The 27490-nt window shown below is 47.7% G+C and overlaps 1 protein-coding gene across 1 annotated transcript in view; it reads right to left on the minus strand.

The window, feature by feature from the left end:
- The window catches only part of MSH4 (mutS homolog 4), a 2042424-nt gene that overhangs the window by 688039 nt on the left and 1326895 nt on the right, over positions 1-27490 (minus strand). The window contains exon 12 of the mRNA XM_069233217.1: positions 6670-6806. Within this exon, the coding sequence (XP_069089318.1) occupies positions 6670-6806 (137 nt within the window). The remainder of the gene's footprint in view (positions 1-6669; positions 6807-27490) is intronic.

Genomic DNA, 27490 nt, shown 5'->3' on the forward strand with positions numbered 1-27490 from the left:
AACGTGCTCACTGTGTACTAACCTGTTGGTCTGGAAGACCGTAGAGTAGCGTGTACTGGGGGAGGACCCCGTCTACCAGTTTCTCCAACTCCTGTGCAGTGAAGGCAGGGGCCCTTTCCCCAGACGCATAGTCGCTTCCAGACCGAGGTCACAGCAGCACTTGCAGTGTAGGTCCTCTCCTGTCGAAGGTCAGGTATCTAGTGATTGAACTGATAGAAAATGGCGGTGACGTCCGCGGCGGTGACGTCCGCGGCGGTGCGCATCATCACCGCCGGCGCACCTGTTCATTGGCTCCTGGGACCCGTAGGATCCTAAGTCAACCAATGCAGCATTGCGCCCCGGTCTACCACTGCCTACCGCAACGGTGTGCCCCACAATCCTATTGTCCCAGTTTAGAGGTCAGGCAGCCGCCATTTCAGGGGCCCACATGGCTTAATTTACCTCTGCGTCACACATAGCTAGGCCTACACTCAACACACATACAGGAAGGGTTTTGTGAGTGGTGTAGTCTTGTGTGTAACTGTAGGTACATACCTGGAGGAATAATGACTGATTCGTCGCTGTTGTCCTTCGTAGGCACAGTCAGCTGGGACATGTGAGAAGATGGCGGAATCCTCCGGTGAACCGACCACTGGTGGACCTGTTGACAATGGAAGAGCGACATGTCATCATCACCTACCGGTTTGACCGGGCCACAATCCAGGAACTATGTACCTAGTTGGAGCCAGACCTGATGTCACCAATCCGCCATCCGACTGGAATCCCCCCTGACGTGCAGGTGCTGTCAGTGCTCCATTTCCTTGCTAGTGGGTCTTTTCAGACAACAGTGGCCATGGCATCAGGGATGTCCCAGCCTATGTTTTCCAACGTGCTGTCCAGAGTGTTGTCTGCCCTGCTGAAACACGTAAGGAGATACATCATTTTCCCTGAGGTGGCAGATTTGCCTACAGTGAAAGGTGACTTCTATGCCCTTGGACATATCCCCAACGTCATAAGTGCCATTGATGGAACCCATGTAGCGCTGGTCCCCCCCCCACAGGAGTGAACAGGTGTACAGGAACAGGAAGAGTTATCATTCTATGAATGTTCAGATGGTCTGTTTGGCAGACCAGTACATCTCGCAGGTAAATGCTATGTTTCCTGGCTCAGTGCATGACGCCTACATCCAGCGGAATAGCAGCATCCCTGATATGATGGGTCAACTCCAGAGGCACCGTGTATGGCTATTTGGGGACTCTGGTTACCCCAACCTGTCCTGGCTATTGACCCCAGTGAGGAATCCCAGGACCAGGGCAGAGGAACGGTACAATGAGGCCCATGGGCGGACTAGGAGGGTGATCGAACGCACCTTCGGCCTCCTGAAGGCCAGGTTCAGGTGCCTCCATATGACAGGTGGTTCCCTATTCTACTCACCGAAGAAGGTGTGCCAGATCATCATCGCCTGCTCGATGCTTCACAATCTTGCTTTGCGACGCCAGGTGCCTTTTCTGCAGGAGGATGATCCAGATGACTGTGTTGTAGCAGCTGTGGAGCCTGTGGACAGTGATGAGGAGGAAGCTGAGGAAGAAGACAACGACAACAGGGAGTCAGTCATACAGCAATATTCCCAGTGACACACAGGTGAGAACATTTTCATTTTTACCATTAGATTAACTTTCACACGTCTACCTCTATCCTGTCTGTCGATTTCAACCGGTATTTGGTAACTGAGTTGTACCTTTCCATTACGATTTCACAGGTGTGGTTACCAACGTGTCATCTGCTTGCATCCTTCAAGGACTTGTGATGTGTGACATAGGTATGTTAGCTTTACAATAGGAAACGCATTATGACACTGTCATTGATAATACATATTTACTAAATCACAGACTGACTCCAGATTGTTTTGTGTTTCAAGGGTGTTTATTGAAGTGCTCAGAAATGGGAGGGGGTTGTAAAATGAGGATGGGTGATGGCGGAGGAATGTCCATGGCAGAGTCCAGTCTATTAGTCTCACAGGTGCACTGGCCCTCTGGGCATAGGAAGTGGAGGTGGGGCAGTTTAAGTATGGACAGGGTAACAAAGTGGGACAGTGGGAGGACAAACAGGGTGGTCTCATTTCCTGGCTGGGGTCTTGCTATCTTGCTCTGTCCTGTTCCTGGATCTCAGGGACCGCTGGCATGGTGGTTGTCTGTCTGCAGGGGGTGGGGTTCTGGTGTGGTGGTCCTGTGGCGGGGCGTCCTGTCCACTAGCGCCGGCGGAGGTGGTGGGCAGTTCTTCTTCCTGGCTATTGTCAGGGGCCCCTTGGAGTGCCACGGTGTCCCTCAAGGTCTGCTGTATGTCCTTCAGCACCCCTACGATGGTGCCCAGGGCGGAGCTGATGGTCCTGAGCTCCTCCCAGAACCCCAAATACTGTTCCTCCTGCAGGCGCAGGGTCTCCTGCAACTTGTCCAGGACCGTCGCCATCGTCTCCTGGGAGTGGTGGTATGCTCCCATGATGGAGGATAGGGCCTCGTGGAGAGTGGGTTCCCTTGGCCTGTCTGCCCCCTGTCGCACAGCAGCCCTCCCAGTTCCCCTGTGTTCCTGTGCCTCCGTCCCCTGGACCGTGTGCCCACTACCACTGCCCCCAGGTCCCTGTTGTTGTTGGGGTGGTGGGTTACCCTGGGTTCCCTGTAGTGGTGGACACACCGCTGATTGACCTGTCCTGGATACGGAGGTTTATGCCCGCTGGGTGGGTGCTGTGCTGGTGTTACCAGAGGGTGGAAGGTCGGTGTTGGGCTGTGCCTGTGCAAGGGGAATTGACTGTCCCGAGGCCCACGATGGTCCGGGCTGGTCATCAGGACCCAGTAGGGCAGAGCTGCTATCGTCACTGTGGGCCTCTTCTGGGGGTGGAGTGGTGTTGTCTGGACCCTCTGGTGTGGTGACGGTCCTTCGGGTTCCTGCAGGGGCATAAGAGCATGATTATTGCATGTGTGTGTGTAATGGTGTGCAATGGGTGGGTGAACGTGTACCCCAGTGCAAGCATTCCTGTGTGGGAGCTTGTGTGATGGTGGTTTAGGGGGTTGTATGGGTATGTGCAGTGGGCATGCTTTAGTGCTGGGTGTCCATGCTTAGTTGTGTCATGCAGGGCTTGGTGTTGGGATGGGTGGTTTGTGTTATGAGTACATTAGTGAGGAGTTGTAGTGATAGGGAAGGGGGTGAGGGTGGGGGTGTGTGAGAGCATGCAGGTAGGGTGGGGGATATGATAGTTAAGATTTGACTTACCAGTGTCCCATCCTCCACCGACTCCTCCGAGGCCCCCGAATTGCAAGATGGTCAAGATTTGCTCCTCCCACGTTGTTAGTTGTGGGGGAGGAGGTGGGGGTCCGCCGCCAGTCCGTAGAACCGCGATGTTGTGCCTGGAGACCGTTGAACGCACCTTCCCCCGTAGGTCGTTCCACTTCTTCCTGATGTCCTCTCTATTTCTTGGGTGCTGTCCCACAGCGTTGACCCTGTCCACGATTCTTCGCCATAGCTCCATCTTCCTGGCTATGGAGGTGTGCTGTACCTGTGAGCCAAATAGCTGTGGCTCTACCCGGATGATTTCCTCCACCATGACCCTGAGCTCCTCGTCGGAGAAGCGGGGGTGTCTTTGGCGTGACATGGGGTGGTGTGTGTGATGTGTGGGGCGGTGTGAGTGTTGATGTGTGTGGTGATGTGTAGTGGTGTGTGGTGTTTTGTGCGTGGATGTGCTGTGGGTGATGGTGTTGTGTGCCTCTATGGTGGTGTTGTCTTGGCTGTGCTGTCTCTCTGGCCTTCGTCTCAAAATTGTGGTCGTAGGGGTTTGTGGGTGATGTGGGTGTGTGTTTTATATTGTGTTGGGTGTGTGGGAGTGGTGTGTGTATGTGTATCAGGTGTGTGTATTTTGAATTGTCCAATGTGGCGGTGTTTTGGAGATGTGTGTGTATTTTGAGCGCGGCGGTGTGTACCGCCAATGGAATACCGCGGTTGAAAGAACGCCGCGTGGATTCGTGGGTCGTAATAGCATGGGCGTGTTTCTGTTGGCGTGGAGGTGGAGGTTTTGTTTTCGCCACTTTAACACTGACCTTTGGTGTGGCGGAGTTGTGTGGGTGTCTGAATTTCGGCGGATTCCGAGATGTGTGTCATAATAGCTGTGGCGGACTACCGCGGCCGCGGTGGTGTATTGGCGGTCTTCCGCACGGCGGTAAGCGCCTTTCACCGCCAATGTTGTAATGACCCCCTAAGTTCCTGCACTTTATTTATTTTGAGAAGGAGAGTAGCTGCACTTCCTAGCAGAGGTGCAATACTTTTAATTAGAGAGTACCAGCACCTCTTTGAAGTAGGTTCTCTGGTATAGGGTATCCACGCTTCCATTTCCCCATTTCAAGCACTGGAGGTGACCGAGATACCTGCAGAGGTGCTAGCCATGATGAGATGTGACGTCATCAAGTATGTCATAAGTGTTTTCGCAACATTTTAAATAAATTTGAAGATGCAATTTTACCTCTGAAAGTGCTGATTGGCTGACTGGAGAATTTTTTCCACACATGGTTTCTGTTGATCGCTTCAAAAGTAGGCACCATAACGATAGCCCTTCCCAAAGTCCGAGTCTCGCACACTTGCGGTCATCCCACAGGGCCTACCCGCACCTAAACTCTGGCCATCAGATTGCCAAACCTTGCAGCCAGCAATTATCAGAGAGAGTTTTGTGGTTGACTGACTATTGCTGCTAATATTTTAAGCATGTGCCATTTTTTGCGGCCTTAATCTCTAAATCTTGTAATAACAACTTCCAAACTTTTCACACAAATATTGACATTGGCAGAACACGTCAGATTGAGACGCTGACCATTTCATAGTGTGAGGTATCTTTTTGTCTAAAATGTTGGAAAATTGCAACAGATCTTCCTTGTGACTCCAACCTCTGGCCACTGACGTGTACAGGGCAACATATCTTGGAGACATTTGTTTCTGCACAACAAGGGTAGCGTGGACTGTGAATCGCACTTTGGCCATACAAAGCACCATTGCATGTATCTGTTTATTAAAGCCTCTGTTTAACATACTTTTATTCTGTATATTTGAGAAACATGCCCCATGTTTTAAATTGTTTATATAAATTGTACAAATTTAAACCATAACCTGGAAAATCGGGCTATCGTTGCACACTGATGACAAAATAGATTATTTTCCACACGGGGTTCCATTTTCCAGAGAAACATACCACAACGTAGGCCACTCAGTAGTACAGTGATGACGTGTTTGGACCGATCTCTCAGCGGCAAATGCCCAGGAACATTGAATAAGCGGTCACAAAGTGATGACACCCCATTTGTGTTCCTATATGTTTCATCTTTCTCAGGTTTCAAGCGTACAGCCAACCATGTAGTGGTGAGGACACACGTTGCTTTCACCACTGGGTTGAGGTTCAACAAGTCAGTACATTGTTTCTCCATCACAGAAGTCATACCTTGCTTTCCCACTGGCTTCAAATTACCTAAAGCATACAGTTCCATCAATTTTGTTGCGCTTTAACCATCACTTCCCTTTGGAAATTGCGCTCTGACATGGGGCGATTTATGTACCATTAAAAAAAACAGCCCTTAATGTATGTGAGCATAGAAAAAAAAATGAAATGTAAAACAGTTGACATAAGCAAGTCAATTCAAAGCACCACGGCCACCATGAGGTGAGCGCGAAGTAGAGACTCAAAAGGAAAAATGTTGCTAGCAGTCAAACATATCGGCGAATGTGCAGTTATCCATGTAACAGGGTCGGTCCCCAAGGCGGTAACAAAACCGCCCCAAGGAGTGACAAACGTAAAGCATTAACCAATAATAACAAAGGATTTTTGAAAGGCAACCCTTACAAACGAATGATAGTGATGGGAATGCAGTGGGTGTGATTAAAAGCCCACATTGATATCAACACATTGGAAAAGCGCTGCTATGCACAACCTAAAAACGAATCTGAGCCCACTCCTCCTCGCCTCCAGAACTCCTCCCATGGTTGGAGCTACTGGGGAAGAAGATCGAACTAAGTAAAAAGATTCACCACAACTCAACAAATTTAACATGAAACTAACATAACAAGGCAAGAGGCTAAGTTGTTCAGTTTCCCAATTTCTAAACAATACTAGGATTTAAATGTTTTACAACAGAAACATATATTAGAAAACCAGACAATGTTTTGTGTGCTTTGTGCTTGACTATGTTTGGATCAGTACATTTTACATTACGTATCAGCATTTCCAGGTAATGACATCACAGTTTTTAATCACAATTTCAAGAAATAAAGTTGGAAAATGTCAGAGACGAGTTAAAAATTATCAAATTATTTTGAAAATATTACAAATATCGAATGTGTGAGGTTTCACACATAACTAGCAGAAAACTAGTAGATATACTAAAAAAACAAAAGAATCCACAAATAATGCAAGTTATTTTTATCTAAAGTTTGGGAAACGTATTTCAGAGTTCTCGAAGGCTGCAAACCAATGTTGGAAACCAACTTTAAAGTTACAGTCCTGATTTAATGAAGAATGGCTGGCACACGACCCTTATCAAAATCAGGCACATGGACCCCTAAGGTAGCCTCTCAGGACATTGATTCATCTTATAGGCATATCATAGCAAATATTGAGAATTATCTTTATTATACGTCATTCATGTACAATGTCCATAGTTTTACCTTAAGGAATTCTGAAGGAAGCTGTCTACTGGGTAATGTTACTCCATCTAAACTAAGTTGTATAAAAAATCCTCGGGTTGTGCTGAAACTTGTCTTCAAAGGTAGATTGTGTTTTGCTGAAAGCTGTGTTATCATTCCTGTGCAAAATATAATGAATGCTCAACGTGAATTGTTCTGCTTTTTCAAAATAAATATGTAAAAGCAAGCCTTAGCTGCTTGCTAAAGCGAGCTGTAATGGCTTTAATGTGCTAAAACATGCAATCACAGTAACGCACAAATTATCTTTGTATGCGTCAACACATCAGATCCAAACCTACTGGCAGGGCCACTGGAATTAAGCGATTGTGCGGCCACGGCGATTTTCACATAATTCAAGATTTACTGCATTTGCCACATAACCCATAATTTGCCGCATAATCTGCAGATTTTCACCCAAAAAAATGTTTCTTGCTCAAACTGTTCGAAAGTTACTAAAAGTGCAGTGACACTTGTTGCCAGGAAGTGAAAAGCCATTTGCAAAACTGGACTGGTCAACTTTATGTTGCTTATTGTTACGTTTGGTTGTTAAAATGGTACTAAAAAGGTGCAACCAATGCTCAGATAGGGTTATCAAGTTTAGAAATGTTTAAATAATGAAGTAATATTATTACAAAGTGTGCTGCATTATTCCGCATAATTTGCCTTTTCTTACCATTTAATTTACTAAGCCCTCTCATGCCGCATAATTCCAGTGTCCCTGCCTATTGGTAATGCCAATTGGTGGTTATTTTGAAGAACAGTGACAGAATCTGTAGTGTCGTTCAACAGGATGCCAGACTCTATAACAACCAAGAAAATAATATATTTCAACATGGCGTAATAAAATGTACAAGAAAAACGGTGAGAGTGCATCACATTGATTACAGGCTCTTCCGCATGTTCCTGGCTCTTTCCGATATGGTGGAATATTACACATTTCTCTTTGTTAGCTTGGAACCACTTGTCAAACACAGAGTCACAGTCATAAACTCTCCAATCAATCTGTCTATGGTATTATGTGTACAAACGAATAAATGACATCCATAGTACACGTCAGTGCTTAATTTGTAAATAAAGAGGTGCCGGTGCCCAAAGCCCTCCTCTTAAACACGCAGCTACTGCAATTAATTGTGCGAACACGGAATACTGAGACAGAGTAATCCTGAAGCCATCTTGTGCCTCTTCAATCAATATAAAGTCAATCCCTGCCCCTTCCGCTCACTCTTGCAGCTTTCTGCTTTCTTTCTTTGTGATGCTTTTTCGTTTTTCCCTTCCTCCGTCTTTCCCATATGTGTCAAATGCTTAAGGCAGAATGGAGGGGCCAGCGGAGAGAGAGACTCGCTCTATCCTCTCCGCCGGTACATTCAGGAGGAGGAATTGATGGCAAGCGGACGGGATAGGGTGCAGGTAGATGGAGGTGGGAATAGGAAAGGGGGGATAAAAGGGGTCGGGGGAGGGATCGGCCTCTTTCCGCACCGATCATCACACGGAGCGGAATTTGGCCGGAAGGGGTTTTTACATAGCGTACAGTCAAGTTTTTTCCCATTCAATTTACCAGCATTTGGCTTTCCGCCTTGCCGGAGAAGCGTTATACCTTCAAGGCATTGTTGCTCCAGCGTCATGGCAACAGGCCACGACACTGAAGCTGTGAGAGCCGCGCTTTGCATTATTGGTGAAGCCAGCTGAGCCGGCCTTCTCAGGCCTGGTGTACTCGACCAGGCCTGGGTTGGCATGGTGCAGCAGACGCGCAGCACGTCGGGCCGGGTAGCGGTAGTGATAGCCGCGTGTACTTCTCCAGAAAGGAGGGGGGCACAAAAGCCCAAAAAAAGCAGCGGGGGCTGGGCGCGAGGCGCGTCCACCCCTCCACATGATGCAGATGAGTCTGGTACCGGGCAGGGGGAAGAGAATGCAGTGGATGACGTGGGGGCCAGAGGTTTTATTAGAGGAGGCTCCTGGGGACAGCCAAGAGCAGCCAACTGCTGATGGTCCTGAACTGGCCAGTGACCAGGGAGAACAGGTTTTGCCCGGGCCCAGTATCGAGTTGGCCCCTTTGGATCTTTCTTGCCCCAGGGGTGGTGCAGCACTAGTGAAGGGCCCCGGGCCCCCAATAAAAAAGAGGGGTAAGAGTGCAAGTAAGTCAAGGGGTGGGCCTGTCAAGGCCAAGGCAGGGAGTGGGCAGATCAGGAAGGCCAGGGGTGGGGACGGAGAGGTGTCAGCAGGGACAGAGTTGTGGGGGGGCAGGCAGGGCAGGTAGGATTTGGTTGAGGCATGGGACTTGGAGGCCAGGATTCAGGAACAGCGCCGCATTGTGGCGGAGACAGAAGAGAGGTGGGCCCAGCTGTATAGGGACAGAGATGGGGCAGGGGCACAAGGCAGGCAGCTAAAGAGAGCAGCTGAAGGTCCGGAGGGATGGGACCCCCGCCTCCAGAATCTGGGCCAGGTAGTTGGGTCTGGTTGCCGCAGGTAGAGGTTGGGAGGGCTCAGGAGGCTTGTGTGGCCGGAGGGTTGATCGGCGCGGTGAGCCTCAGTGGCACATGCGGCCACAGATGGACAATACCAGCGTATGAGACTGGCAGAAAGAAGGTGATGCCAATGGGGCGCAACATGGCCTCTGCACGTTGGTCTGAAGCACTAGAGGGGTCTTCGGCAGCCTTCTCTACACCGCTGGATCGGGGTCAACGCAGCAATGGTGTGCGCCATGAGGGCCTGGAGGAAGACTTGTTGAATAATTTGCGGATGAGGGGTGGTGTTGACAACAGGTGTGAGATGGATGAGGAGGATGTGGTAGAGCTCGATTATGAGGACCATATGGATGAGTGGGAGAGCATGGAGATTCGTGAGGTGGAGGTGAGCAGTGGTAAGGGGAGGGGGGTGAGGGTGCAGGAGCGACACAACCCCTTCTTCTGTTTCTATTTTGCAGGATCACATGTCTGTTGGCGGGCCACAGGAGGTGCGGTACGGGCTGGCACGTGGTCGCAGGTCAAAGAAAGTTGCATGGCCTTTAGGGCCACAGGGCAGAGATAAGGGGCAGTGGTGGTCGGTCTGGGGGGACAGTTCTGGTTTCAGTGGGACATGTACACGTAAGTCTATTGGGGTAGCTGATTTTTCGGTTCCTGATGCAACTACGGAATGTATCCTGCAGGGTGGGGAGAGTGCAAAGGCTAAGGAGGCTGTTATAACAGCAGCGAGTGAAGCTGGAAGCCAGGTGACTGGGGAGGTCACGGGGTCGGAGGACAAAGATGGGGGGGAACACAGGAAGCGGCTTCCATGCATGGGTCTGGCGATGCCGTTGGTTCGCACGTAGCGGATAAAACAAGCGAGGATATGGAAGCATGAATATGTGGACATTTTTAACCTCCTACATAGGGACATACAGGCCAAAGAGGGATCCAAGGAAGAGGAGTGGGAGTTAGCGAGTAGGCCGAGAGGTCCAATCAGAATGGATAACTGGACTTCAGCCTTTTGATGTTTGCAAGCATATACTGCGAGAAGTTCCCAGACAGGGACATATACTATAAGGAAAGGCCAGATGCATTTTGGGGGTTTCGCTGAGTTATGACGAGGAGTTCAGGGCTAGGGTGAGTGTCAATCATGATAAACCTTGGGGAGGCATAGACCCAGAACTGTGGATGCAGTGGATGGCGTCAGCCCAGTCCACGGCGTCTACACACACTGCAAGTGGCTTGCCTGTGGTTTACATGCCTTTTCAGGCCTGTCCCACCCAAGGAGGGGCGGGCATGGGTCAACGGACCCCGGTTTCCACAACAGGAGCCTGTTGGAACTTTAATAAAGGTTTCTGTTCCAGACAGCGCTGCAAATTTCAGCATGATTGCTCCAACTGCCGGGGCTGACATCCGGTTACACAATGTTTTTCCCTCTCCAGCCCAGCAGAGCAATGGAGAGCATCCAAGGGAAAAGGCATGCAGGGCGCTCCTTCGCCAAAGGGCTCCTACACCAATAAGGCTGGAGGCTCTTCTGCCCTAGCTACATAGCTACCCAGATAGCGACACAGCTTGTAAGTTAGCATGGGGTTTTCGAGAAGGTTTTCGGGTTGGTTACCAGGGTCCACGTCTGAGGCGGTGGGCAGACAATTTGCGGTCTGCCAAGGAGATGCCACAAGTGGTGCAGGACAAAGTGTCTAAAGAGGTGTTTTTAGGTGGAATTGCAGGGCCTTTCTATGACTGGCCAAGTGCGGATTTGATGATATCTCCTTTGGGAGTAGTGCCAAAAAAGGCACCAGGTGAATTTCGCCTGATTCATCATTTGTCATGGCCGGAGGGTGCCTCTGTTAATGATTTCATTGCACCTGAAGACACTAGAGTGGGTTGCGCATCCGTAGACGATGCCATCAAGTTGGTCAGGTGGTGTGGCAAAGGTGCGGAGTTGGCAAAATGCGACATCCAATCGCCCTTCAGGCTGCTGCCCACACACCCGGAGAATTTTGATTTGTTGGGTATGCAATTTGATGGGGCAAATTATGTAGACAGGGTCCTCCCTATGGGTTGCGCCATTTCTTTTGTACTTTTTGAAGCATTCAGTACCTTTCTACAGTCGTTTTTTTTTTGTCAAAAAGAGTAGTCATCGTACGGTGACACACTATTTGGGTGATTTTCTTTTTGTAGGTATAGCTAGTTCTGGGGCTTGTGGGAGGGCGCTGACTGCTTTTCAAGAATTATCTCAACAGGTGGGAGTGCCTTTGGTTCCCGAGAAGACAGAAGGGCCACAGTCTGTGTTAACTTTTTTGGGTATAGAATTGGATGCGAACGCTTTGGTCGCCAGACTGCCAGCACCTAAGGTGGAGGAAATGCTGGAGGGGTTGGTGTGCAGGTCGGGGAGGTTTGCCTGCATGGGGATCATTTGGGTATTTGGCTCACGCGCTCTAAGACTGATCAGTTAGGGAAAGGCAAATGGGTGTGGCTGGAAAAAGGTGGTAATGTTGCAGCTTGTCCGGTTATGGAATGGCTGAGTTTTCATGGTGTGAGAGGCTTTGCGAGAGAGAATGGAGTTTTTGTACATAGGTCTGGTGCGAAGCTTACTAGTTTCCAGTTGTTGCAAGTGTTAAGGATGGCTTTGAGGCGGATGGGTCATCATGCTTTTGATTTTGGTATACATTCATTTAGGATTGGGGCAGCTACTGCTGCAGCGCATTTGGGTTGGGACTGAGCAAAGATAAGGGCTATAGGGAGGTGGAAGTCTAGATGCTGCAAGCGCTATGTGAGGCCGTAGAAGGGCTTGTTGGTTTGGAACTGTGTTGGCTAGTCAAGTTTAGCACGCGGTTGGGGTGTGGGTTCAAATTTTGAGACCACTGTTACAGTTCTTTTTCTTTGAGGGGGGTGTGTCCGGCCCACGGAAGGACAAGATGGTCACATGGCTGGTCCATTTCTTTATCCACTGGGCGGCGAATTTTGCGGAAAGGCAGATTTATGGACGGGCTTTGGGACTCCCTAGTAGTCAACATGAAGTTGTCTGGTGGGGCAAAAGAGGCATGAGGTGGGGAAATCTGCTTCCGTTCATTACTTCTAGCTTGCTGAACTGGGGTTGTCCCGATTTGCTGTTGATCCATCTGGGGGAAAACGACCTTGTGAAACTGTCAGGGCTCACACTACTGCAATACATGCAGAGAGACGTGGAGCTCCTCAAACAGAGGTTGCATGGTACCTGCTTGGTCTGGACTGAGTTTGTGCCTCGACGAGCATGGAGAGGGGCCGTCAAGCATGGAGCTATGAGGTTTTTCTGTTGGGCCCATGGGATAAAGGTTTTAAAACATGAAGACATCACGGAGCAAACGGAGTGCACTTTTCTGAGTTGGGGAACGCATATTATCTGACAGATCTGAGGTTATTGGTGGGGGACTCGTGGGGAGAGAAGATGTGGTTCAGAGAGCAGGTGTAAACCAATCAGGTTGCAGTAGTGTGTTTTTTTTCTTCTTTGGCAGGACAGCAAAACGCCAAGTGGGTTTGTGCTGGACGGCAGTAGATGGGGGAGGGTGGAGAGTCAGATGCGGGCTTGGCCACCCTTCCATGGGAAAAACAAGCAGGTGAAGGATCAGAGTGTGGGGGATGCACGAAGCAAGTAGGGCATGAAAGGGAAAGGGGAGTGTGTAGGGGAATGGAAGCAAAAAATGTGGGTTTTGAGAGAAAAGATGAGCGAGGAAATGTTAAAGGGTGGGCTTTATTAAAGTTGGGGTTTCCCATTGAAAAGTTAAAGTTATTCATTATCGTTACAATCCTGTCCTAAATAAGTGACCTTTTACACTGAATGATTGGTGTCACTGAAGTATGTCCCGAGAGCAAGCCCCGGCCCTCAAAAATAAGTGCTGGTGCTCAGCACCAGAAACAACAAGCACAAATTAAGCACTGGTACACGTAATCAATTGTTTTTCTTCGTTGACCTGTTGGATTGTAGTTTCCTTAAACAATTCTCCTGCATCTTTCACAAAAGATGGTAAAGACAGACTACAGGTTACAAGAAATAAATCAAATACTGGCCAATTGTTTGGCATAACCAGCCAACCGGACATGTAATGGGCCGAATCACAGACGTTCTTATGTAATTTTAGTAACAGATAGATGTGCAGAACTCTTGGGTTACCTATCTGTAAACAAATGTTTTATCCTTTATGTTGTCCAATAACACTCATACACTTGGAGCGAATACTTATCATGATCTAGCATAATACTGTTTGTGTTGTTTCTATGTACGACATAGACAGAAGACACTATAAGGACGTGGAGTAGTCTTTTTTCACTGACTTTGGCCCTTGTCACGTAAATACATTGGTAATGGTAACTATGCCCACTGGGATCAAGAGTCTTGTCTAAAGCCAAATAACATTGAAGCTGCACTCATACAGCACTTAAATAAAGCATTTTATGCACCCGAATCTGTGAATGTGCGCTTCCTGTAGAGGTTACATCAGAGGTTCATAACAGGCCGTCTACTCCCACACACACCCTCTCCAGGGCAAGGACAGATGGCAAATGGGTGTTGATTAGAAAGGATACGTACATATACACACATGCAAAAAGAAGCGCTCAAGAGTACCTGTGCCGGTCATTGACTGGAAGTATTTCTCTTCCAATGCTACCCAAAAAATGGAAATGGATTGCATTTGTAAGGACAGAAATTATGTGACTATTAATGAAACACGCAAAATATTTTTTTTTCCCACTGAAGTCTTTTGTTAGGTCTCCTCTGGTAGACATCGAATGCCTGTTGTGAGACGTATTGTCAGCTAACAGTGGGCTTGAAGCCTGCCAATTGCTCACAATTGGTTGGCTTCATTGCCACTCTCATATGTTTGCTTCTTATTTGTTAGCTTGTGTGGGTGTTACTTTCTCTTCATGGGTTTGTCTCTCCCGTGGAGCATGGACACATTACATGTGGCCTTCCACTGAGCTCTTTTCAAGTGCTACTTTTTTCTTTTCAAGAACACCTTGAGAGCGCATGTGTTTTGCAGCAGTCTCCCTCATGTAACTTCCCCCTCTGTCACACTTGTGATGCTTTCTCTCTGTCTTTGTACTTCTCCCAACCCCTCTCCATGATGGGCTTGCCTTCAAGTGCTTGTCTACTCCGTATCTCTTTCTCACCTGAGTGCTTCTCCCCTGTATCTCCATGTTATGCTCTTGTCCGTTTGCTTTCCCCAACTCCACATTCCTCTCTCTCTCTGCTTCCTTCTCTCCGTGCACAGTCCATGTTGCCTCCCCAATCCATTCCTGTGTTGCTTCTGCTCACCACCATGTTGCTGACCCCACCCTTTTGTTGCTTCCTTACCCCCACCTATTGTGAATCAAACCCCCATGTTGCTTCCCCCACCAGCAATGCTTCCTCCCACCTGCTCATGGTGCTTTTGTTTTCTATTTTCTTACAGACCTCACTCGGCTTGGTAAACAAAAACAAAAAAAGAAAACTCACACAATTTTGTAGGCACATGAAAGCTTGGTGTGGGCACCTACAAAATGACGTCGCCGGCAGAGTCATATGCTTCCTTTAGTTTTTTTTTTTGTCATGGTGCACCACTTCAGGGGGTACCATAGAGCATGGCTAAAACCACTGGCAAAAGGCAAGGCCTATAACCTTGGCCATTGTTTGCTTAGTTTCAGTTTTACATACTGTTATAAAAAACCCTGATCTTAACCCATTAATCTATCACTCAAGTGCAATCTGAGTATAAAGCTGCTGTTTGAGGAAAATAACATTTAGGGCCAGATGTATGTAGCATAAGGTTTGTAATTTTCTTAATAGCAAATTTTTGTGATTCGCTATTAGGTAATCACAAGATGCTATGTACAACAGTGTTTTTAATATTGTTTGCAATTCCCAAACGGGTCGCAAGAGGTCTTGCTTATTACTATTCATGAGGCAGGTCACAATTTGGGACCCATTTGGGAATGTCTGCACTCACAGGGATGGTGGCATTCTGGGGTCAGCAGCCCGCCATTTCTGTGACTCCTTTTTAAATCAAGCCCTTTTTTTGGGGGGGAAATCCACCCGTTTTCCTTAAAGGAAAACGGGGTGCATTTAAAAAATAAAAATGAAATATTTCGGTTTCATTTTTTCAAAGCAGGCAGTGGTCCGTGGGACCACTGCCTGCTCTGAAAAAATGTTGGTGCCCCGATTCACATAGGGGGGAAGGGGCCCTGCGATTGTTTTGCCACCACATTCATGGTCACAAAACAACCGTACATGGGCCTGCGAGTCGCTATTAGAAACAGACGCCCTTGGAACGCCCCTTCCTAATAGAGAGTCGCAATCCCTATTTGATCCCATGGGACCCTATCCCCTTTGTGAATGCATGCAAAAATATTTTTTCAGAGTAGGTTGTGGTCCCACTGGTCTGTAGAAGGAGAGGCAGTGGTTGAGGTAGACAGGTCCGACATTGTGGAGGACCTTGTATTCGTGGGTTAGGAGTTTGAAGGTGATGTGTACAGTATGTTGACGGGGAGCCAGTGTAGGTCTCTCAGGTGGGCGAAGATGTGGCTGTGGCAGGGATGTCCAGGATCCGTCTGGCTGTGGCGTTCTGTATTCTCTGGAGTTTTACTTGGAGTTGATTCCGGCATGGAATGCATTGTCGTAGTCGAGTTTACTGCTGACCAGTGCCTGGGTGACTGTTCTCCTTGTGTCAATGGGGATCCACTTGAAGATCTTCTGGAGCAGGCAAAGGGTGTGAAAGGATGACGAGGAGACAGCGTTGACTTGGCGGGCCATGGACAGTGATGAGTCAGGAAAGATGCTGAAATTGCGGACGTGGTTGGTCGGAGGTGGGGCAGTTCCAAGGTTACTGAGTCACCAAGAGTCGTCCCAGGCGGAAGTGGCGGGCCCCAGGCTGAGGATCTCCGTCTTGTCCGAGTTGAGCTTGAGGTAGCTGTCCCTCATCCAGTCGGTGACTGCCTTCATTCCGTTGTGAAAGTTCTTTTTGGCTGCTCATGGTCCGTCTGTGAGGGAGAGAATGAACTCTGGGTAATCAGAGTATGAGACGATGTTGAGCTTGTGGTGTCTTATAATCTTGGTGAGCGGGGTCATTTAGATGTTGAAGAGGGTGGAGCTTAGGGGGGAGCTCTGGGGAACTCCGTATCTGGTTTCCGTCAGCTTCGAGGTGAAAGGTGGGAGCCTGACTCTCTGGGTTCAGCTGGTGAGGAAGGAATGGATCTATTCCAGGGCTCTGCCTCAGATGCCAGCGGTGTGTAGTTTGGGTCACAGGGTGGGTTGGGAGACGGTGTCGAACGTGGCGGACAGGTTGAGGAGGATGAGGGCAGCTGTCTCACCACTGTCCACTAGGGTGCGGATGTCATCTGTGTCTGTGCTGTCATTGCTCAGGAATCCAGATTGGGAGGGATTGAGGATGTGGTTGGCTTCAATGAACTCTGTAAGCTGTCCGTTGATTGCTTTTCGGTTACCATGGCTGCAAAAGGGAGCAGTGAGATGTGTAGTTTTTCAGCTCCGTAGGGTCTGTGGAAGGTTTCTTCAGGAGGGGTTTTATCTCCACATGTTTCCAGGCACCTGACAGATGGCAGTTTCGATGGAGCAGTTGATGGTGCAGCATAGCTCGGGAGCGATGATGGTGCAGGCTTGATTAAAGATGTGGTGGGGGCATGGGTCCGATGGTGCCCCAAAGTGAGTGGTGTTCATGAGTTTGACGGTGTTTTCCGGGGTGAGGATGGTCCAGTGTTCCAAGATTGGTTAATGATAAGGGTCCTGGTGGTGCTGGTGGGCTGGGGGGTGTGGTCATTTGCTTTCAAATCCTTCGGAGATGTCCTGAATTTTCCAGTGGAAGAAGGTGGTGAGACTGTCACAGAGGTGTTGGGAGGGTGGGGAAGTCTGTGGTGCCCATGTCGGGTTTTGTGAATTCCTTGATAATGGTGAAAAGTTCCTTGCTGTTGTGCGCGTTGGTGTTGAGTCTCTCCTGAATGGCTGATTTCCTAGTTGATCTGATGAGCCGTCTTTGAAGGCTTTGTGGTCTGTTGCACTCTTGCTGTTTCTCCACTTTCTCTTGAGTCGTCTGCATGTACTCTTGGATTCTTGGAGGTTGGGGGAGAACCAGCTGTGTCTCCTGTGGTGATGAGTGTCTGCCTAAGGGGGGCTAGGGTGTTGGTGTAGTCTGTGATCCATTGGTGGAGGTTGTGGGCCAAGTTGGTGGCATCCACAGTGTCTGGTGGTGGGGAGTGGCGGAGCTTGGTGGTGAGCTGGGCTTCGGTGACCTTGGTCCAGTTGCTGCGCGGGGGTGGTGGGCTTGGTGCTGTTCAACCATCTTGGTGAAGGAGAAGTGGACGCTATGGTGGTCAGTCCAGTGGAGTTCAGATTAGTGTGAGAAGAAGATGTGGTTTCCGGCGGAGAAGACAGGGCCAAGGGTGTGTCCTGCTGAGCGCGTGGGGAGGTTGACCAGTTGCTTGAGTCTGAGCGTGGTGAGGTTCTCCATGAGGGTAGAGAAGTTTGAGTCGCTGTGGTCGTCAAGATGAAAGTTGAGGTCGCCAAGGTTTATGTATTCTATTGAGGTGAGGGCATGGGGGGCGATGAAGTTGGCCAGTGCTTCGATGAAGGGTGGGTGGGGTCCGGGGGGGGGGTCTGTAGATCAGCATTCCATGGAGAGTGGTGTTAGGATTAGTCTAGATCTGAAACTAAAACTGAAGGTGTTCAGTGATGGGGTTCTGGATATCGACACTGGTCGGAGTGACTTTGTGGACGATGGCGACACCTCCTCCACGTCGGTTGATGCAGTCTTGATGTATGATCTTGTAGCCGTAGAAGACGTCAGTGCTGATGTCCGGAGCTGAGGAGGTGGTGATCCAGGTCTCCCTGAGGAAGACGATGTCAGGCCGATGGAGTCGAGGAGGTCCCAAACTTCTATTGCATGCTTGATGAGGGAGTGAGTGTTGAGTAGTATACATCTGAGGTGTCCAGGAGGTCCAGCGGAGGGGGTGTTTAGGGTGCAAGGACAAGTGAAGGTACAGTTTCGGCAGGAAAACGGGCCTTGGGTTTCTTCGGATGAGGTGCAATGGCAGCGGTTGAGACTCTGGTGTTGAGGACATGTAGGGTCCTGGCGTCATATCTGTGGATGATACCAGGGTCCATGGCACTGGGCACGGTTGGGTGCAAACGGGCTTTCTAGTGGCACACCCAATGTGCGGCCACCATTAAGAATGGGAGAGAGATGGGAGGGTCGCCAAGCTGGGAGGCTGGGAAACACAGCACTGGGGGGTTGGGGCGGGGCTGCAGGATCGGCAGGGGTGGCATAAGGGATGGAGAACAGAGGGAAAAAGGCAAAAAGGAGTTAAAAACAAAAGAAAGGCAACAGAGCAAAAAATAGCAGAAAAAGGGCACAGAAAAGGCAGAAGGCAGCAGAGAGAGACAGAAGGCAATCAGTGGGCCACCAGGGATGAGGCTAAGGCGGCAGCCTGCGGATGGGGGAGGGGCTCAAACATAACAATCCAGGCAGGCTCAGAGGTTGAAAGGCAAAAGCAGCAGCAGGAGGAACTGTGCGGGGGAGCGATGCTAGCGCTGACCAGAGGTCAGTGAAGTTGTTCCTATCACTGCACAGCGGCCGCCATTAAGAAGGGGAGGGAAATGGGAGGGTTCGCTAAGCTGGGAGGCGGGAGGGCATAAAACTCAGCTTTGGGAGAGGGGCAGGGCCTCAGGGGCAGCAGCAGTAGGGGAGGCATGGGGAATGGAGAGAAAAAGGCAAAATGGAGTTAAAAGAACAGAAAGAAACGCAACAGAGTACAGAAGGCAGAATAAGAGCATAGAAAAGGCAGAAGGCAGCAGAGAGAGACAGAAGCCAACCACTAGGCCACCATGGATGAAGTGCAAGTGGGAGCCTGTGGGAAGAGGAGGGCGTCGAGCACAACAAGCCAGGCAGGCTCGGAGAGTGAAAGGCAGTAGCAGGTGGAGCTGCGTGGGGGGAGCGATGCTAGCACTGACCAGAGGTCAGTGAAGTCGCTCCTATTACTACTCAGCAGCTGCCATTAAGAAGGGGAGGTAGATGGGAGGGGTCGCTAAGTTGGGGGGCGGGAGGTCAGGAAACACAGCGTTGGGAGGGGGTGGGGCCGAAGGGGCAGCAGCATCAGGGGAGGCGCAGGGAACGGAGGAAAAAAAGGGCAAAAAAGGAGTAAAAAAATCAAAGAAAGGCAACAGAGCAAAAAAGGCAAAAAAAGGGCACAGAGAAGTCAGAAGGCAGCAGAGAGAGTGACATAAGGCAACTATGAGGCTACCATGGATGAGGCGCAGGGGGGACTCTCCGGGTGGAGGAGGGCCTCAAACACAACGAGCCAGACAGGCTCAGAGGGTGAAAGGCAGCAGCAGGTGTGCGGGGAACCTGTCTGGCTTGTTGTTGTGTTTCTGCTTTTTTATCTCCTTTTTGACTTTCTAAAAGGAGAGAGACATATAATGGATATGCATGCAGATGCAAAAAAAAGTAGTTGTGTATCTGTTTCTGAATGCAAGTAGGCTACAGCACCTAAAGCTCACACACTAACACTGAAGCACTCCGTTAGTGAATTAAATGTAGAGAGTACATATTAGAAACACAGCTATGATTTGTTAACGTTCTGATTATGTGCTTGCATGGCATTAAGAGGGATTCAATCATCTTTCCCACATATAATGGACTGAGCACCAGCCCACTGATGCGGTGTGGATCTAATGGGTTGAGAACAGTGCAAAGACACCTGGATTCACAACAAAGCCAGATTTACTAAACTAATGGGTTCTTGCTTTGCATGAAGTTAGAGTACTAGATAAAGTACAGGGTGGCTAGGTTATTTTTAGGATTAATTGGTGTGTAAGGGCAGGAAGGCATGAGTATTTGTAGGGTTTAAAGGTGGATAAAGGGTATAAGGGGGTAAGGGTAGTTCTAGGTTTTAGGGATGAGTAGGGGTATTTTTAGGGTTTAGGGGTACAGGGTAGTATGGGTATTTTTAGGGTTTATGGTGGGTTAGGTTACAGGGTGCAAATTGTATTTTTAGGGGTTTGGGTGGGTTGAGGTATAGGGTGGTAAGGGTAGTTTTAGGGTTTAGCAGGGTATAGGGTGGTAAAGGCATTTTTAATGTTTAGGGGTGGCTAAGGGTATATGCTGGTAAAGGTATTTTCAATGTTTATGGGTGGTTGGGGTAAATGATGATAAGGGAATTTTTAGAGTTTAGGAGTTGGTAAGTTTATAGGGCCAGATGTATGACCATTTCATTTTGAGAGTCTTCAATTGTGACTTATTGCAAGTTGCAATTAGAGACTCGCAAAATGAAATGTACAAATGTGTCTCAGACACATTTAGTGATTCCAAAATGGGTCGCAAAGACCTACCTCATCAATATTAATGAGGTAAGTTGCAATTTACGACCCAATTGGGAAATGGCCACACTCACTGGGATGGTGGCCTGCTGGGGAGAGCAGACTACCTTGCCCATGACTGCTTTTTAAATAAAGCAGTTTTTCTAAATGCAGCCCGTTTTCCTTACCGAAAAACAGGCTGTATTTCAAACAAAAAAATAAAAGGTTTTCTTTTCATTTTTTTCAAAGTAGGCAGTGGTCTCACAGAAAATATTTTTGCTTGCATTCGCAAAGGGTAAGAGGTACCGTTTCCGCCTTCACGGTCGCAAAACAATCTTACATGGCACTGCAACTTGCTATTAGCAAGAGATGTCCTTGGTACACCCCTTCCTAATAGCGACTCGCAAAAACATTTTGCAATTCGGTAATGGATTACCGAATCGCAAAATGGGGTCTGTCCAGCCAGAAATGCTTTTTTTTGGTCACCAACGGCCTTATTTTATGAATCAGGCCGTTGCGACCAGGAAAAAGCACAGTACATCTGGCCCATAACATGGTAAGGGTATTTTTAGGGTTTAGCGGTTAGTAGGAGTATAGGATGGGTAGGGTACTTCTAATGTTTAGGGGTGTTTAAAGGTATAGGATGGTATAGTTATTTTTAGAGTTTAGGGATGGGTGGGATATACAATGAGAAGGGTGTTTTTAAGGTCTAGGGATGCGTAAGGATATAGAGTGATAAGGGTAGTTTTAGGATTTATGGGTAGATAAAGGTTCAGGCATGAGTAAGGATACAGGGTGGTAAGGTTTTTTTTGAGTTTGGGTGGTGAAGGGTATAAGGTGGTAAGGGTATCTTTAGGTTTTAGGGGTGGGTAGGGATATACGGTGTTAAGGTTATTTTTAGGGTTTAGGGGAGGAAATGGGATATATGGTAGTAAGGGAATTTTAGGATTTGGGGTTCGTAAAGTTATAGGGTGCTAATGGTATTTTTAGGGTTTAGGGGTGGTAAGGGTGGTAAGGGTAGTTTTAGGATTGAGGAGTGGCAAGGGGTATATGCTGGTAAAGGTATTTTTTAATGTTTGTGGGTCGTTAGGGGTAAATGATGGTAAGAGATTTTTTAGGGTTTAGGAGTGGGTAAGGATATAGGGGGTCATTCTGACCCTGGCGGCCGGTGACCGCCAGGGTCACCGACCACGGGAGCACCGCCAACAGGCTGGCGGTGCTCCCGAGGGCATTCTGACCGCGGCGGTTCAGCCGCGGCCAGAAAGGGTAAACCGGCGGTCTCCCGCCGGTTTACCACTGCCCTTGTGAATCCTCCATGGCTGCGGAGCGCGCTCCGCAGCCATGGGGATTCTGACACCCCCTACCGCCATCCTGTTCCTGGCGGGTCTCCCGCCAGGAACAGGATGGCAGTAGGGGGTGCCTCGGGGCCCCCATAAGAGGGCCCCGCAAAGTATTTCAGTGTCTGCTAAGCAGACACTGAAATACGCGACTGGTGCAACTGCACCCGTCGCACCCCTGCAACTACGCCGGCTCAATTCTGAGCCGGCGTCCTCGTTGCAGGGGCATTACCTCTGGGCCGGCGGGTGCTCTTTTGGAGAGCGCCCGCCGGCCCAGAGGAAATGTCTGAATGGCCGCCGCGGTCTTTTGACCGCGGTGCGGTCATTCAGCAGCGGTACCTTGGCGGACGGCCTCCGCCGTCCGCCAAGGTCAAAATGACCCCCATAGTGTGGTAAAGGTATTTTTAGGGTTTAGCGGTGAGTAGGGCTATAGGATGCTTATTGTATTTTTAGTGTTATGGGGTGTTTAACAGTATAGGATTGTATGGTTATTTTTAGAGTTTAGGGGTGGGCAAGTGTATAGGGTGCTAAAGGTAGTTTTAGGATTTAGTGGTGGCTAGGGGTATATGCTGGTAAAGGTATTTTTAGTGTTTAGGGATGGACAGGAGTATATGGTATATGGTGGTAAGGGTATTTTAGGGGCTAGAAGTGTACAATAAAATAGCAAGGTATATTTAGAGTTTAGGGGTGGGTAGGGATATAGGGTGGTAAGGGTATTTTTAGGGTTTAGGGATGGAATGGATAAAGGGTGGTAAGGGTAATTTAAAAAAGGAGGCTTTAAAATTATTTTAGGAATTCAGGTTTCTACATTAGTTTGTGGGGTCTCCCTCAAAAAAATAATTTTAAATTACATTATCATACATCTGTATATATAGGTGTGTGTACATATATATGTATATGTTAAGTTACCTTAAATTGTGTGGCAAGGATATTGGGTGTTAAAGGATGAGTGGTAAAGGCATGCCTAGCCAAGGCATGGTAAAGGCATGCTTGTATAGTCATAAATTCGTTCTGAAGTTATCAATAATCAGCTCACACCACCTTTCTCGTTTTCTTTTTTTTTTAGCATTTTGATGCTTTAAATCCTGTATTTGTAACAGTAAAAGCAAAACTAAAGTTTGTAGAATGCAAAAAATAAAGCCGGAATTTGACTATTCTTACAAAAGCAAGGGGCTACTTGTTAGGACCCAATGCCACTTGTGCTTGCAGCTTTTATTAGAATGTCTTCACAAGTAGTTTAGCTAAGAAAATTAACTTATGGAAAGAACACATGCAGTCTCGTCCACATTGTCCGCATTTCAGTAATACCCTTTCGCTAATGCATGCACAGAAATAGCATTATTTTTACAGACATATTTGGAGACTTGCCTTTCACTAGGGATGCGCATTTAGGTAGGGATGTAAATGTAATTTTATTTCCACGTGTCTCGCAATTGTACGCTGATTTTTACACTTTGAAAGATATAAAGTGGTCGGCATACCGTGTTTTTTTACAGGTCTAAGAATAGAAGTTTTCCTTTCCCCGTGTCTACTAAAAACAGAACATGCATGAATTGGATTGAAAGATTTCCATTTAGGGCCAGATGTAGCAAAGGGTTTTTCCCATTCTGTGTCAATGGGAAAATGTGCTCGTACATATGGCCCTTTGTGTTTCTTCTTTCAAACAGAAAACCTTCCGTGTCCCAATACTTTGTTATAACCCGCCCTCCGCAAAATTCGAGGGGTAAGATGTTCTCTTGTAAGCCTCTCTTGCAATGTTAATGGCTGAAGCGCAGGTGTGAAGACGCTGTCCACCAGGTTCAATGTAACAAAGGGCTGGGAGCATGACACTCACAGCACAGCAGTGAGCCATCCAGTGTCAACTGCTGCATAGACTGGGTTGAGGTATTGCCCACCCCCCCCCCCCCCCCCCTCTCCTGCTACTCCTCCCCCACAAAGGAGTTCCTTAGCAGAAATGTTTATCCAATGTTTAATTTGTAAAAAAAAAAAAAAAAAAACGTGCCTGTACCCAAAGCCCTCCTCTTAAACAAGCGGCTGCTGTAATTAAATGTGCGAACACTGAATACCGAGGCAGCGTAATCTTGAAGCCATCTCGGGCCCTTTTCATCCATTTGCAGCCACTCCCTGCCCCTTCAGCTCACTCTTGCAGCTTTCTGTTTTCTCCCATAGTGACGCATTTTCTTTTTTCTCTTCCTCAGTCTTTCCCATATGTGTCTTTTGCTCGCAGTAAATGCTTGAAGCAAAAAATAAGCGCCGGCCTTCCAAAATAAGTGCATTCGATAAAACCGAGCCTTTTATCAATCTGCAGTCTTGAAAAACTATCATACTACCTGAAGAAGATGCTCTTGATTGAAACAAAACCTATTTCAGAACCGCATCCTTTAACTCCGTATCTCTCAGTCGTTAACCTTTTACTATGCAAATAGACTCCATATACTTCAAAGGCATCTGTCTCTGGGAGATGTGGAAGAAGTTGTTTTGTCCAAGAAAGTTGTTTTGTCAACCGCACATTTTCAAATGACACTTTGTGAACACCGTTTTCTGTCTCACGGAAAAACACTGTTGTCAAACTATGCTCTCGCCTTCCACATGTACAATGATAAGATTTTGTTAGCTGCTAGTTATTATATTAGTTAATATTTTCAAAAGCATTGTATAATGATTAAGCTCTAAAAACGATCTAGTTGCAACTCTATTGGGCTTATTTCTAATATGTAGACAATACAGATCAAATGTGTTTTGCTATGTTGCAAATGGCAAAAGCACAGTGTAGCGCTATATGTACAACAATCTAAAGCTCGAACAGCTGCCTGTTTCTTGCCATAGCGACGCTAGAGAGGAGTGTCCACAGTCTGTAGGGAACTGCAGAAGGTTATATAAAACAACGGAATAGCCAGATTTTAAGACGCTTGCGGGAATCAGTCACCTTAGGGGCAGACCGCAAATTGGGAGGAAGCTTGTTTCATTGAATAGTGGCTAGAAAACGAAAGGATTTGGGCCCGTATTTATACTCCGTTTGCGCCGAATTTGCGTCGTTTTTTTCGACGCAAATTCGGCGCAAAACTAACGCCATATTTATACTTTGGCGTTAGACGCGTCTAGCGCCAAAGTATGAAGAAAGAGCGTCATTGTTTTGCGTGAACGCCTTCCTTGCGTTAATGAGATGCAAGGAAGGCGTTCCCGTCTAAAAAAATGACGGCGACGCAAATACGTCGTATTTATACTCCCGGGCAAAAATCACGCCCGGGAGGTGGCGGGTCAAAAAAACCCGCATTTGCGCCTGAATTTAACGCCTGGGTCAGGGTAGGCGTTAAGGGACCTGTGGGCTCAGAATGAGCCCACAGGTGCCCTCCCCTGCCCCCAGGGACCCCCCCCTGCCACCCCTGCCCACCCCAGGAGGACACCCAAGGATGGAGGGACCCATCCCAGTGAAGTACAGGTAAGTTCAGGTAAGTATAATTTTTTTTATTTTTTTATTTTTTTTGTGGCATAGGGGGGCCTGATTTGTGCCCCCCTACATGCCACTATGCCCAATGACCATGCCCAGGGGACACAAGTCCCCTGGGCATGCCATTGGGCAAGGGGGCATGACTCCTGTCTTTACTAAGACAGGAGTCATGAAATGGCGTCTGGGCGTCGAAAAAATGGCGCAAATCGGGTTAAGACGATTTTTTAGCGTCAACCTGACTTGCGCCATTTTAAGACGCCCTAACGTCATTTTTTCCCAACGCCGGCGCTGCCTGGTCTACGTGGTTTTTTTCCACGCACACCAGGCAGCGCCGGTCTGATTGCGCCGTCTAACGCCATTCCATAAATACGGCGCCCGCATGGCGCTTCAGAATGGCGTTAGACGGCGCAAAATTTTTTGACGCTAAACTGCGTTAGCGCAGTTTAGCGTCAAAAAGTATAAATATGGGCCTTGATGCTTTTTCTGCTTCTAACATATTTTGATGTAGCAACAAATTTAGCTTATGAGGAATGCAGCTGCCAGGGTGGCTTTTAGAGCTGGGGCATATGGAACACACATTTGTAAATCAATGGGTCTCGCATTTGCTGGAGTTAGAGCTATTAGCGTTATAAACTCCCAACTGGACTTTTCTTGCCACATAAAGTGAAAATGAAAAGTAATACAGTTTCACATAAGTGAGCCGATTCAAAGCGCCAGGGCATCAGCTTGAAGCAGCACACAAAAGAAAAAAAAGTTTGCTCACAGTCAAACGCATCGACAAAAGTGTAACTATCCATGTAACAGGGGCGATGTCCAAGGCGGTAACTAAGGCCCATATTTATACTTTTTTAGCGCCGCATTTGTGTCGTTTTTTGACGCAAAAACGGCGCAAACTTACAAAATACAATTGTGTTTTGTAAGTTTGCGCTGCTTTTGCGTGAAAAAATTACGCAAATGCGGCACTAAAAAAGTATAAATATGGGCCTAAATCTCCCCAAGGAGGGACAAACGTAAAGCATTTACCAATAAAAATAAAGGATTTTTGAAGGGCAAGCCCATGAACGAGTGACAGTGATGGGCGTGCAGTGGGTGTGGTTAAAAGCCCAGATACATACCAACACATTGGAAAAGTAGCGCTAAAAATAGGCCTGCACCCTGAACTGTCTGACCAGCCCATCAGCCACTGCCTTAGTGCCCTATAGGACAGTCCAACTCTGGCTGTGACTCACTCAGTAGCTGCTCTCCTTTACAACTGGTGTTTGTGGTAGGCATTGGTAATTTATGTTACTATATTGCACTTTTAATTTTGTCATAATAAAGCCTGGCACTTTCAAAAGTGCAAGCTTCTTGAGGAAGAATAAAGTCTGAAACATGAGACTTGAGGCTACTGACTGCCACAATGGCTTCAGATACCTGAGATTTCAGTGCTTTTCCTTCCATCAAACCACTGTAAGTTATAACTTAAGTCCAACGTGTTCCTTGATATAAACCAGGACTACAACTCCCTGAACGCAATGGTTTGCGGTATACCTGTCAACCAGTTGTACCCCCAGAGTGAAGTTACCTATTTTTGGAATAAATCAATTTTTGTTTGGGGGCATATAGTTTGACATGCACAGTGACCACTTTGTGAGGGTGAAAATAATTTCAACGTAGGCTATACCCTCTAAATCTGGTAAATTCTGCAGCTGTGTAAATACAAAATGTCTGAGTACAGTGGACACAGTATAGCACACTTATACTGCTGATGGGGTTCACCCCTCTTCTTCAGAAGCACGGCCTTAGTACTGGTTCGGTACATTGCGATGTGTGTGTCTGCATTTCCTGTACCGAAACTCTCTGGGTGTGCAGGCAGCAATGTAGCATCACTCCTTGTCTCTTTCGTAAAAACAAGAGTAGGAATTCCATGTATAGCACCCAGACCATCAGTTCTCAAGCTTGTGGCCCTTCGAGTGAATTACTGCAGACCCCCCTATTTATATGACTTGAACTCTAAAGCAATACACAAAGATACAGAAACAAGTATATAACAAAAAAGTTATGAAATGTTTTATTTAATTCACAAAAAGTCTGCAGAAATCGAAATTGTAATATTAATGGCATGTTTAGAGGTTTTCAAAATGTAATTTCTTATCTTAAAGAAGTACTGATAGACTAGACTCTAGTACATCACTTTGTGTTTTTTGCCCCTAATACATGTTCTTTTTGTGGGTGTACACCAGTGCTTCAGTGGAGGCCACCAATCATCAGTTCCATGGTC

The sequence above is a fragment of the Pleurodeles waltl genome, chromosome 4_2, assembly GCF_031143425.1.
Source record: "Pleurodeles waltl isolate 20211129_DDA chromosome 4_2, aPleWal1.hap1.20221129, whole genome shotgun sequence".
Lineage (NCBI taxonomy): Eukaryota > Metazoa > Chordata > Amphibia > Caudata > Salamandridae > Pleurodeles > Pleurodeles waltl.